The 14,184-nt window shown below is 40.2% G+C and overlaps 1 protein-coding gene across 1 annotated transcript in view; it reads right to left on the reverse strand.

The window, feature by feature from the left end:
* The window catches only part of ADAMTS12 (ADAM metallopeptidase with thrombospondin type 1 motif 12), a 387,137-nt gene that overhangs the window by 38,664 nt on the left and 334,289 nt on the right, over window positions 1-14,184 (reverse strand). The window contains exon 20 of the mRNA XM_060146935.1: window positions 7,696-7,869. Coding sequence (XP_060002918.1) covers window positions 7,696-7,869 — 174 coding nt within the window. The remainder of the gene's footprint in view (window positions 1-7,695; window positions 7,870-14,184) is intronic.

Raw genomic sequence — 14,184 nt, forward strand, 5'->3', positions numbered from 1 at the left:
GTTCAAGGGTAAAGATCATAAAAATGCTCAACAAACTCAGGAGAAGAATTAATGAATAAGGTGAGAATTTCAACAAAGAGTTAGAAAATATAAAGAAGGACAAGACAGAGGTAAAGAATACAATAACTGAGATATAAAGTACATTAGAAAGAATCAACAGTAGATTAGATGATACAGAGGAACATAGCAGCAAACTGGAAGAGGAGTGGAAATCACCCAAGCTGAACAGAAAAAGGAAAGAATTTTTAAATATGAGGATAGTTTAAGAGACCTCTGAGAAATGCAAATCAAAACTACAATGAGGTATCACCTCACACTAGTCAGAATGGCCATCATCAAAAAATCTACAAACAGTAAATGCTTGAGAGGATGTGGAGAAAAGGGAACCCTCTTGCACTGTTGGTGGGAATGTAAATTGATACAACCACTATGGAGAACAGTATGGAGGTTCTTTAAAAAACTAAAAATCGAACTATCATACGACCCAGCAATCCCACTACTGGGTATATACCCTGAGAAAACCATAATTCAAAAACAGTCATGTACCACAATGTTCCTTGCAGCTCTCTTTACAATAGCCAAGATATGGAAGCAACCTAAGCGTCCATCGACAGATGAATGGATAAAGAAGATGTGGCACATATACACAATGGAATATTACTCAGCCATAAAAAGAAACGAAATTGAGTTATTTGTAGTGAGGTGGATGGACCTAGAGTCTGTCATGCAGAGTGAAGTAAGTCAGAAAGAGAAAAACAAATACCATATGCTAACACATATATATGGAATCTAAATTAAAAAAAAAAGGTTCTAAAGAACCTAGGGGCAGGACAGGAATAAAGATGCAGACATAGAGAATGGACTTGAGGACACGTGGAGGGAGAAGGGTAAGCTGGGATGATGTGAGAGAGTGGCATGGACTTATAAATACTACCAAATGTAAAATAGATAGCTAGTAGGAAGCAGCTGCATAGCACAGGGAGATCAGCTCCGTGCTTTGTGACCACCAAGAGGGGTGTGATAGGAAGGGTGAGAGGGAGACGCAAGAGGGAGGAAATATGGGTATATATGTATATGTATAGTTGATTCACTTTGTTATACAGCAGAAACTAACACACCATTGTAAAGCAATTATACTCCAATAAAGAAGTTAAATAAAAAAAGAAAATTACAGACCAATATCACTGATCAACATAGATGCAAAAATTCCCCCCAAAATATTAGAAAAAAATATCTAATGATACATTAAAAGGATCATACACCATGATCAAGTGGGATTTATCCCAGGGATAAAAGGATTGTTTTTGATTCAAAATCAATGTGATACACCACATTAACAAACTGAATAAAAATAGTCATGATCACATCAATAGATGCAGAAAAGGCTTTTCACAAAATTCAACATCCATTTATAATAAAAACTGTCAACAAAGTGGGTACAGGGAACATACCTCAACATAATAAAGGCCATATATGACAAACCTATAGTGAACATCATACTCAACAGTAAAAAGCTGTAACCATTTCCCCTATGATCAGGTATAAGTCAAGGATGCCCACTCTTGTCACTTTTATTCAACATAGTATTGGAAGTCCTAGCCACAACAATCAGACAAGAAAATAAGAGGAATCCATATTGGAAAGGAAGAAGTAAAACTGTCACTGTTTGCAGATGACATGATACTATACATAGAAAATCCTAAAGATGCCACCAAAAAACTACTAGAGCTCATCAATGAATTTGATAAAGTTGCAGGATATAAAATAAACATACAGAAATCTGTTGCATTTCTGTAACTAAAAATGAACTAGCAGGAAAAGAAATTAAGCAACAATCCAATTTACAACTATATCAAAAAGAATAAAATACCAAGGAATAAATCTAACCAAGGAGGTAAAAGACTTGTACTTGGAAAACTATAAGACACTGATGAAAGCAACTGAAGATGACACAAACAACTGGAAAGATACACCATGCTCATGGGTTGGAAGAATTAATATAGTTAAAATGACTATACTATCCAAGGAAATCTACAGATTCAGTGCAATCCCTATCAAAATACCAATGATGTTTTGCACAGAACTAGAACAAATAATTCTTAAATTTGTATGGAAACACAAAAGACCTCGAATAGGCAAAACAATCCTGAGAAAGAAGAAAGGTGGAGGTATCACATGCCCTGATTTCCAACTATACTACAAGGCTATGGTAATCAAAACAGTATGGTACTGGCACAAAAACAGACACATAGTTCTATGTAACAGGATAGAGAGTCCAGAAATAAACCTATACTTATATGGTCAACTAATCTATGACAAAGGTGGCAAGAATATACAATGGGGACTAGACAGCCTCTTCAATAAAAGGTGTTGGAAAAACTGGACTACTTTTTCACACCATATACAAAAATAAACTCAAAATGGATTTACAATTTAAATGTAAGACCTGAAACTATAAAACTTCTTGAAGAAAACATAGGCTGTAGATACACTCTTTGACATTGGTTTTAGTTTATATATATATATATATATATATATATATATATATATATATATATATATATATATATATCTGTCTCTTCAGGCAACAGAAAGAAAAGCAAAAATAAACAAACGAGACTACATCAAACTAAAAAGCTTTTGCACAGTGAAGTAAAATATCAACAAAATGAAAAGGCTGCCTTCTGAATGGGAGAAGCTATTTGCAAACAATATATTTGATAAGGGGCTAATATACAAAATATACAAAGAACTCATACAAGTCAACATCAAAAAACATACAGTCTGATTAAAAAATTGGCAGAGGACCCAAATAGAATTTTTTCCAAAGAAGACAGACAGATGGCAAACAGCAATGTGAAAAGATGCTCAGCATCAATAATCATCAGGGAAATACAAATCAAAACCACAATGAGTTATCACCTCACAGCTGGCAGAATGGCTAGCATCAAAAAAGACAACAAGTAACAAATCTTGGCCAGGATGTGGAGAAAAGGGAACCCCTGTGCCTTGTTGGTGGGAATTTAAATTGGGGTAGTCATTATGGAAAACTGTATGGAGGTTCCTCCAAGAATTAAAAATAGAACTGCCATATGATCCAGCAATTTCACTCTTGGGTATTTCCTGAAGAAAACAAACACCAATTCAAAGAGATATATGCACCTCAATGTTCACTGCAACATTATTTATAACAGAAGGTATGGAAGCAATGTAAGTGTCCACTGATGAATGGATAAAGAAGACATGGTGTGCACGTGTACACACACACACAAAATGGAATACTACTCAGCCATAAAAAATAAAATCTTGCCACCTAGGACAACATGGATGGACCTAGAAGTGAAATAAGTCAGACAAAGAAAGACAAATACCGCATGATCTCACTTACATGTGGAATGTAAAAACAAAACAAACAGACAAAACAAAATGAAAAGAGACACATAGATACAGAGAACAAATTCTGGTGTTTGACAGAAGGTAGAGGTGTGGGGTAGGGGGGAAAATAGGTGAAGGGGATTAAGAGGTACAAACCTCCTGATGTATAATAAATACATTATGGGGATGTAATATACAACATAAGGAATATAATCAATAATTTTGAAATAACTTATTATGGGGACAGATGGTTACTAGAGTGTGATGATCATTTCATAATGTATGCAAATGTCAAAGCATCATATAGTACACTTGAAATTTACGTATTATTGTATGTCAACTAAATTTAAGTTAAAAAAAGAGTCATCAAGACCTGAATTTAGGGTGGATTATTAAGAACACATTAAATAAACAACCGCCACTACAACAACAACAAAATTCAACCTTTCACACTGCCAAGATACATACCCAGCTAGTATCTTTGCTATGCTTGTTATGGGCTAAATTGTGTTCCCCCCAAATTTGTATTTTGAAGTCCTAACCCCCCAGTACCTCAGAATGTGATGTATTTGGAAGAAGAGTCTTTAAACAGGTAATGAAAGTAAAATGATGTCATTTTACTTTCATACTTTTCATAATGGCCCTAACCCATTATGACTGGTGTACTTATAGGAAGAGGAGATGAGGACACAGACACACATGGAGGGAAAATGACAGAAGACAAAGGAGAAGACAGCCATCTACAAACCAAGGAGACAGGCCTCTGAAGAAACCAATCCTGCCAACACCTTGATCTCAGACTTTTAGCCTCTAGAACTGTGAGAAAGAAATATTTTTGTTGTTGAAGCCAAAAAGCAATAACAGAAACAAAAACAGCGGTGAAACAAGACTTAAAGAAAGGAGACTGATAAAGGAAATTCTGGGGATAAGAGGAGGGGAAAAAAATCAGAAGATGCTAAATAGTTCAGTATGTCAAATGGAAGGAATTCTGGTCTAGAAACCAAAATGTAAAATGTAGATGTTTTTATTCTGATTAGTTCTGACAGCCCTAATGGAGCGCATACTTCTACAATGCAATTTTGTTCATCTATTAAAACAGGATTCAGCCTTCTTTCCCCACTACCTAAAGCTTTAGAATTAAATTTGTCCATCTTTGGAATAGAGATGTTATAGGTTTTCTAAGGGTCTGATGAACTGGCTGTAATGCTTATAAAATAAGTTTGAGATGACAAGTTGGATTCCTGAAGGGATATAATTCTAAAACATGTCAAGTTTTTGCTCACCAGAATAATTTTCTAAGTTGTATTGTCTCATTTTCCTGAGCTTTCTAAGAGAAAAGTAAATAATTCACCAAGAATCTTTGAATAATGCTTTTGAGTACTTGAAAAGTACTTTGAAAGATCTTAGTACTTTGAAAAATCTTAATTATGACATGGTAACAACAACAAAACAATTATGATTGCCAATATCATGCCTGTCACTACAGGCACTGTATGTGTGATGGTAACCATAGAAAAGAGGAAAATTATATACAATTAACATTTTCTTCTCAATAAAAGAACTAATCTATTGCTTTCACAGTATTCCAACATGGATCTTTTCCCACTTATTCACTGTTTTTAACCATATATGAGGAGGGAAGGAGAGAAATTCCACACTTGGGATCCTGTTGCATACCTACATTTGTGCATATAGATCCAGGGCCACCTGGCCAAGTAACCTCCAGGAAAGGGGGGATAAAGAAGGTATAAACTAGTGGTTCTTAAAGTGTGGTCCCCAAAGCAGCAACTTCAGCATCTCTGGGTACTTGTTAGAAATGCGAAACTTCAGGCCCTACCCCAGACCTCTGAACTGGACACTGTGGGCGTGAGGTCCAGACATCTGTGTGCTGACAAACCCTCCAGGTGATGCTGAAACATGCTAAAGTTTTCTAAAGTTTGAGAACCAGTGGAGACATCTCTACAGTTGAAATGCATCTTCCATTGCAAGTAGTCTGGGCTGGCTGACATTCACTGCAAGGCCCCAGAACATTCCCAAGAAGGCATCTGTTAGATAGTATGTACAGACAGAGCATCATCATGATGGCTCAGGGAAAGCACCTAAAGGTGCCCAGTCCCTAATAGTCCCTCAACATTCCCAGGGAAATGTTCAACCAACTTCAGCATTTTCTGCCTTTACTGCTCCTTCAGAGGGAAGTCTTCCAACTCTGTGGTTTGCTCAGAACAGAGCAATTTAGAAAGGAGGACGTTGGAAGGCCTTCAGGAAACAGGCTCATGATTGGGCTCCCAGAAGCTACTGAGGAAGCATATAGAATACATCTTTTTCACAACCAGAGAGCATATATGATTGCTCATCTTGGATAACTTGCAAATGCAATTTCTCTGACAAGGCAATCTAAGCGCCTCTGCAAATGCCAGGATTCTGGAAGCTGTCACCAGGCCCAGCAAACATGGAGGCCTAAGTTCAAAGCATGGGAGTAGCAGGTACTTTATGTCCTCCAGAGCTGGACAGGGAAGGAAGCAGAAGAGGGGACAGTGGTGGTTTTTGCCCCAGAAAACACCAGGTATTGAACCAGGGCCTCAGGAATCAACATGGCTGCTTGACCCAGCAGACAGTAAGAAGCTTGAGGGGGCTCAGTCTTCCAGGGTTGAACACTAATTCTGTATCCTACACTTGTGGTTCTTTATCTTCCCTTCCTTGGCATGTGGTAAGTTTCCCCCCAAATACTTATTGACTCACTCTTTCTCCTCAGTTCGCTCTTTGCTCCATGTCCACTGGACTAAATTCTACAGTAGAAAGAGTACAGGCATCAGAGTCAGCCTTAAGCTTGAATTTAATACTCCACCATTTATTTTCTAGTTGTGTAACCTCATGTACGCTTCTTAACCTCTGAGTCTCAATTTCTTCACCTATAAAGTGGAATTAATAAGGCCTACCATCTAGGTTGTTGTGATAATTAAAACAAGTATTGTAGGTAAAGTGTCCAGTGTATGGACACACTCAAAACGTGCTGCATTCTTTCTTTCCCTCTTCTTTCCACCATACATGGGTACAGCTGGGAGTATTCTTTTTTTTTTTTAAGCTACTGAGGCCAATTGGCAAATGAAATCATTATATCTCACCAAGGAAGAGTAATTTGTTTCCATGTACTGAAGTAGGACAAAGACGCAGCAGAGCCTCAGCCCTCACAAAACAGGATGGAGACACACACACACACACACACACACACACACACACCTCTTTTTATTTGTGTAAGTGAGGATCTGGGCATTTAACTGAGAGGTGGAACTCTGAAATTAAATACTGTGTGTGGAAAGGATCTGACCATTGCCCCCAGCCCCACTGCAGAAGCCTAAGAGGGGCATGTGGTGATGCTCTGTCCTAAATGCCTCTCACCACAGTGGTACACATACATCTCCCCAGAGGGACCCCGATTCCCCAGTATATCCATTGAGACTAGGTTGTAATAAACCATTGAGCAGTCACAGTTTAAAGCACACAACATAGCCTTCAAGTTGCTGGACCTGCCCAGCCTCCCCACCTGTCACTGAGCAGGACCCTATGGGGCTTTCCCAGAACAGCCTCGCCCCCTCACCCCATCATGTTCTCCACCTGCCTCTTGTCTATAGAAACACTTTAGCCTCCTAGGCCTTCCCCGATCTCCAAAGAGTAAATTTAATCAGCGAGGTGAGAAAACTCAGAAAGGAAAACAGTCAAGCAAGACAAAATAATATTAGTTTAGCTATTAAACAAAGCCAAGGACCTTTAGTTCCTCCTCAAGGACTATAGATAATATTCTGAGCCACATCTTTTGAGATGTTTTGCAGAGACTGAAACACCCACCAGGTGGAAGAAGTTAACTGTATGGTGCCCACAAGCACGTAGACCTCAGACGGGTTGGAACCAGAAGGTTCGTGATGCTGATGTTGTTGACTCCCCATTACCGCACCACCAACCAATTGGAAGAATGCCCACAAGCTGATCACAACCCCCCTCCCTCACCCTGTCTTTAAAAACGTTTCCCTGAAAGCCTTCGAGGAGTTCAGGTCTTTTGAGCACTAGGTGCCCTGGACTCCTTGCTTGGCGCCAGCAATAAACGCTGCACTTTCCTTCACCACCACCTGGTGTCAGTAGATCGGCTTTACTGTGTATGGACAAGTGAGCCAAGTTTGGTTCAGTAACACACCCAGTGGAAGGTGGCTGAGTGGAGGCCTGGCGCTGGATTGATATACGTGTGGTCTTCCCCGACATCTAGACTCACAAGGTAACACAGAGATTCATGGTTGCCAGGTTGTCCGGATGGTGTACTAGGCACCATACCTGGCTCCAAGGCTCCACCTGCCACTCCTCGCAGGGCTCCAGGTTACAGCTCATGCTCAGTGGAGGAGGAGGGCCAGCCAGGAACTGGCAGTGAAATGGCCTCAGGCTGCGTTGGTCCCGGTCCACACACTGAATCTCCCGGATCTGGAAGCCCCCGCTGCAGTTTCTGGAGCACTGTATGGAGAGCAAGAGAAAAGGGGACACCTGAGTCCTTGGCATCAGACCGTCCACGCCCGGATTCCCAGGGGTTTCACAAAGCATCACGAAGTTCCAGGCTTCCAGTCATGAAGAGGGGTTAGTAAACTGTCTTCCCTCAGAAAGGGAGTCACTTGAGCAGCTCCCCAAGAGGGGCCTCCCAATGTCAGAAAATGCAGGTGTGGAAGGGTGAAAACCGGGTGAAAAGTCCAGTTCTGTCACTCACTCATAGTGAGCCCTTGGGCGAGCTGCAGAAACATTCTGAGCCTCAGCTGTCATATCTGTAAACTGGGATAGTAACCGTTACCTATGGGGCTGTTGTGAAGATTACAGCCGCAGGGGTGGGCTTGGGGTGAGGCTGGCACAGCATCCACTCAGTGGGTGGATGTTCCCTAAGGTGCCTGTGTTCATTTGAGGCAAATGGAACCGCTGTTGGGGGAGCCCTCTGCAAAGCCACAGCCAACCGTCCCTCAAAATCCTACCGAAAACCCATTTTCTCCCTGAGTGTGAATGCAGGTTGGGTTACCTTGTTTCAAGGGAAGGGCCTCTATAAGGAAAATAAACTGAATAACTGCTCAGTGGTTTGATTCAGGGAGTGGGCCAACCCTGTCCTTGCCCCTACTGCCAGGTTTCCCCCTACAGCACCATCGCCCACCACCCTTCCTTCTATAGCCTCCATCACCGAGGGTTTTCTCAGCGCGTGCCTGCAGCAAGCCCTTACAGAGGCCGCCCTCACGCCCCCTACCCTGTGCCCGTACCTTGCGCAGCGGCCCCTGCACCCTGCTCTCAGTAAAGGGCACTGTTCACTCGCAGGCTGCTGATTTCCTTAAGATCATGATAAACACGGCTGAGCCTGGGTCATCTAAAACCAGAGTTTACGTGGCCTATTCTGGAGGACTTCTTTGGTTCACTCTCTGACCTCTTGGATTCTGGAAGCTTCTCCATCCCCCACCTAGTTAGATTTTACTTAATCGTAACTTGAGCTTCCAAGACTTGGTCTGTCTACAGTCTGTGTAGAATGCTAGTGCCATCAGTTTCCCTTCAGCTCGTCTTGCCTGTGCATCCTAGTCTCTCAAGGACAGTCCTGGCCTGTCTTGTCACTGCCCACACTCAGGTGGGGACCCGAAGTAGGTGGCATGGAGCCTGATCTCTGTGCTCCTCAGCCCCTCTCCCCCAGATTCTCCGTGGATTAACAATATGTCCTGTGGTCCTTGTGTCCCAAATATTCCTTCCTCCACCCTTCGCATTACTTGCTACTGCCCCTCCTTTAACTTAGCATAAATGTCACCTTCTCTGCGAGGCCTTCCTTGAATACCTTCTCCAAAGGATACCTATCCCTCTTGTTATTTATCTCAGATCCTTCCTTGTTTCCATTAAAAGAACTTGAAATGTGAAACAACTTTTATTTATTCTGTCCATCCTTTCTATTAAACTATCTCTGCCCTGAAGTTGGAGGCCTGTCTGCCCTGGTCACCATTGTGTCTTGAGCATCTAGCATGGGGCCATGTGTAGCATAGATGTTCCCCACAGCTTGCTGAATGAATATATGAATTCTGAGAAAAGAGCAACTGGGGGCTCCCAGTGGACTAAAGAGATCTGTGGTCACTATAAAGAGCATCCTTCTTCAGCCTCTCAATCCTTCCACTGATGATCTCATTACAGTCTTGGCTGAGAAAATTCACCACCACCAAGGTGTGCGCATTGCTGTAAGGTATATTTTCATCTGGCCCTCTCTCTACATGGTAAAATATCGTGCTTTCTGGTTATGGTGGCATAATCATAATTGTAGGGTTGTGGATGGTGAAAGAAAATTCCTCAAAACCTTTCAGTAGAGGTATATCCCAAAATACTGATCCCCATCCTTCTGCCACCAGGCAGATTGCACAAGTCACCTGACATCAAACCTTGGGCTGTAACATAGAAGATGTGGGCCCATATGACAAGGGGGCAGATTTATGCTCTAATGCTACCATAAATCAAGTGTGTTTAGCTTCTCAGAAATAAGAACACTTGCCAGACAGCCCCCGCAAAAGCAAATTCAAAACTTCATTTGCCTGCCATGCTGTAAGTACACAGAGAAAAAAGTAACTGCCAATTTAAAATCAGTCACAGAACAGGAGCTTCTGGGTTGGTGAACACATGGAGGTGCTGGGAGAGTGGTGTGCCTGAAGAAGGCATGGGAACTCTGCTCCCATTCCCCGTGCCTTGCCCTATGCATCCCTTTCATCTGGCTGTTCCTGAGTTATATCATTTTATGATCAACTGCGGATCTACCATGTGGATGACAGGGTCTTGGTGCTCCGACTGGGGGTCAGGCCTGTGCCTCTGAAGTGGGAGAGCCGAGTTCAGGACATTGGTCCACCAGAGCTCCTGGCTCCACGTAATATCAAATGGCGAAAGCTCTCCCAGAGATCTCCACCTCAACGCTAAGACCCAGCTCTACTCAACAACAAGCAAACTACAGTGCTGGACACCCTATGCCAAACAACCAGCAAGAAAGGAACACAACCCCATCCATTAGCAGAGAGGCTGCCTAAAATCATACTCAGTTAAAGACATCCCAAAACACACCACAAGATGCGGTGCTGCCCAACAGAAAGACAAGATCCAGACTCATCCACCAGAACACAGGCACTAATCCTCTCCACCAGGAAGCCTACACAACCCACTGAACCAACCTTAACCACTGGGGTAAGACACCAAAAACAATGGGAAGTACGAACCTGCAGAATGTGAAAAGGAGACCCTAAACACAGTAAGTTAAGCAAAATGAAAAAACAGAGAAACACACAGCAGATAAAGGAGCAACGTAAAAACTCACCAGACCAAACAAATGAAGAGGAAAGAGGCAGTATACCTGAAAAAGAATTCAGAATAGGGAGAGTAAAGATGATCCTAAAATTGGAAATAGAATGGAGAAAATACAAGAAACATTTAACAAGGACCTAGAAGAACTAAAGAGCAAACAAACAATGATGAACAACACAATAAATGAAACTAAAAATTCTCTAGAAGGGATCAATAGCAGAATAACTGAGGCAGAAGAACAGATAAGTGACTTAGAAGATAAAATAGTGGAAATAACTACTGCAGAGCAGAATAAAGAAAAAAGAATGAAAAGAATTGAGGACAATCTCACAGACATCTGGGACAGCATTAAATGCACCAACATTCGAATTATAGGGGTCCCAGAAGATGAAGAGAAAAAGAAAGGGACTGAGAATATATCTGAAGCGATTAGGGTTGAAAACTTCCCTAATATGGGAAAGGAAATAGTCAGTCAAGCGCAGAGAGTCCCATACAGGATAAATCCAAGGAGAAACACGCCAATTCACATATTAATCAAACTATCAAAAATTAAATACAAAGAAAAAATATTTAAAGCAGCAAGGGAAAAACAACAAACAACATACAAGGGAATTCCTATAAGCTAACAACTGATCTTTCAGCAGAAACTCTGCAAGCAAGAAGAGAGTGGCAGGACATACTGAAAGTGATGGAAGGGAAAAACCTACAACCAAGATTACTCTACCCAGCAAGGATCTCATTCAGATTTGATGGAGAAATTAAAACCTTTACAGACAAGCAAAAGTTAAGAGAATTCAGCACCACCAAACGAGCTTTACAACAAATGCTAAAAGAACTTCTCTAGGCAGGAAACACAAGAGAAGGAACAGAACTACAATAACAAACCCAAAACAATTAAGAAAACGGTAATAGGAACATACATATCGAAAATTACCTTAAATGTAAATGGATTAAATGCTCCAACCAAAAGGCATGGATTGGCTGAATGGATACAAAAACAAGACACATACATATGCTGTCTACAAGAGACCCACTTCAGATCTAGGGACACACAGAGACTGAAAGTGAGGGGATGGAAAAAGATATTCCATGCAAATGGAAATCAAAAGAAAGGTGGAGTAGCAATTGTCATATCAGACAAAATAGACTTTAAAATAAAGACTATTACAAGAGACAAAGAAGGACACTACATAATGATCAAGGGATCGATCCAAGAAGAAGATATAATAATTGTAAATGTTTATGCACCCAACATAGGAGCACCTCAATACATAATGCAAATGCTAAGAGCCATAAAAGAGGAAATCGACAGCAACACAATCATACTGGGGACTTTAACACCCCACTTTCACCAATGGACAGATCATCCAAAATGAAAATAAATAAGGAAACACAAGCTTTAAATGATACATTAAACAAGATGGACTTAATTGATATTTATAGGATATTCCATCCAAAAACAACAGAATACACCTTCTTCTCAAGTGCTCATGGAACATTCTCCAGTATAGATCATACCTTGGGTCACAAATAAAGCCTTGGTAAATTTAAGAAAATTGAAATCATATCAAGTATCTTTTCTGACCACAACACTATGAGACTAGACATCAATTACAGGAAACAACCTGTAAAAATACAAAAACATGGAGGCTAAACAATATACAACTTAATAACCAAGAGATCACTGAAGAAACCAAAGAGGAAATCAAAAAATACCTAGAAACAAATGACAATGAAAACACGATGACCCAAAACCTATGGGATGCAGCAAAACCAGTTCTAAGAGGGAAGTTTATAGCAATACAATTCTACCTCAAGGTACAAGAAACATCTCAAATGAACACCCTAACCTTACACCTAGAGCAATTAGAGAAAGAACAAAAAAAAACCCCAAAGTTCGCAAAAGGAAAGAAATCATGAAGATCAGATCAGAAATAAATGAAGGAAACAATAGCAAAGATCAACAAAACTAAAAGCTGGTTCTTTGAGAAGATAAACAAAATTGATAAACCATTACCCAGACTCATCAAGAAAAAGAGAGAGAAGACTCAAATCAATAGAATTACAAATGAAAAAGGAGAAGTAACAACTGACACTGCAGAAATACAAAGGATCATGAGAGATTACTACAAGCAACTATATGCCAATAAAATGGACAACCTGGAAGAAATGGACAAATTCTTAGAAAAGCACAACCTTCCAAGACTGAGCCAGGAAGAAAGAGAAAATATAAACAGACCAATCAAAAGCACTGAAATTGAAAATGTGAATAAAAGTCTTCCAACAAACAAAAGCCCAGGACCAGATGGCTTGCCAGGTGAATTCTATCAAACATTTAGAGAAGAGATAACACTTATCCTTCTCAAACTCTTCCAAAATATGGCAGAGGGAGGAACACTCCCAAACACAATCTACGAGGCCACCATCACCCTGATACCAAAAGCAGACAAAGATGTCACAAAGAAAGAAAACTACAGGCCAATATCACTGATGAACATAGATGCAAAAATCCTCAACAAAATACTAGCAAACAGAATCCAACAGCACATTAAAAGGATCATACACCATGATCAAGTAGGGTTTATTCCAGGAATGCAAGGATTCTTCAATATATGCAAATCAATCAATGTGATAAACCATATTAACAAATTGGAGAAAAACCATATGATCACCTCATAGATGCAGAAAAAGCTTTTGACAAAATTCAATACCCATTTATGTTTAAAAAAACCCTCCTGAAAGTAGGCATAGAGGGAACTTACCTCAATGTAATAAAGGCCATATATGACAAAACCACAGCCAACATCACTCTCAATGATGAAAAATGGAAACCATTTCCACTAAGATCAGGAACAAGACAAGGTTGTCCACTCTCACCATTATTATTCAACATAGTTTTGGAAGTTTTAGCCACAGCAATCAGAGAAAAAAAAGAAATAAATGGAATCCAAATCGGAAAAGAAGAAGTAAAGCTGTCACTGTTTGCAGATGACATGATACTATACATAGGGAATCCTCAAAATGCTATCAGAAAACTACTAGGGTTGATCATTGAATTTGGTAAAGTTGCAGGATACAAAATTAATGCACAGAAACCTCTTGCATTCCTATACACTAATGATGAAAAATCTGAAAGAGAAATTAAGGAAACACTCTCATTTACCATTGCAACAAAAAGAATAAAATACCTAGGAGAAAACCTACCTAAGGAGAAAAAAGACCTGTATGCAGAAAACTATAAGACACTCATGAAAGAAATTAAAGATGATACAAATAGATGGAGAGATATACCATGTTCTTGGATTGGAAGAATCAACATTGTGAAATGTCTATACTACCCAAAGGAATCTACAGAGTCAATGCAATCCCTATCATATGACCAATGGCATTTTTCACAGAACTAGAGCAAAAAATTTCACAACTTGTGTGGAAACACAAAGACCCCGAATAGCCAAAGCAATCTTGAGAAAGAAAAACGTAGCTGGA

This window comes from Lagenorhynchus albirostris, chromosome 3 (assembly GCF_949774975.1).
Source record: "Lagenorhynchus albirostris chromosome 3, mLagAlb1.1, whole genome shotgun sequence".
Lineage (NCBI taxonomy): Eukaryota > Metazoa > Chordata > Mammalia > Artiodactyla > Delphinidae > Lagenorhynchus > Lagenorhynchus albirostris.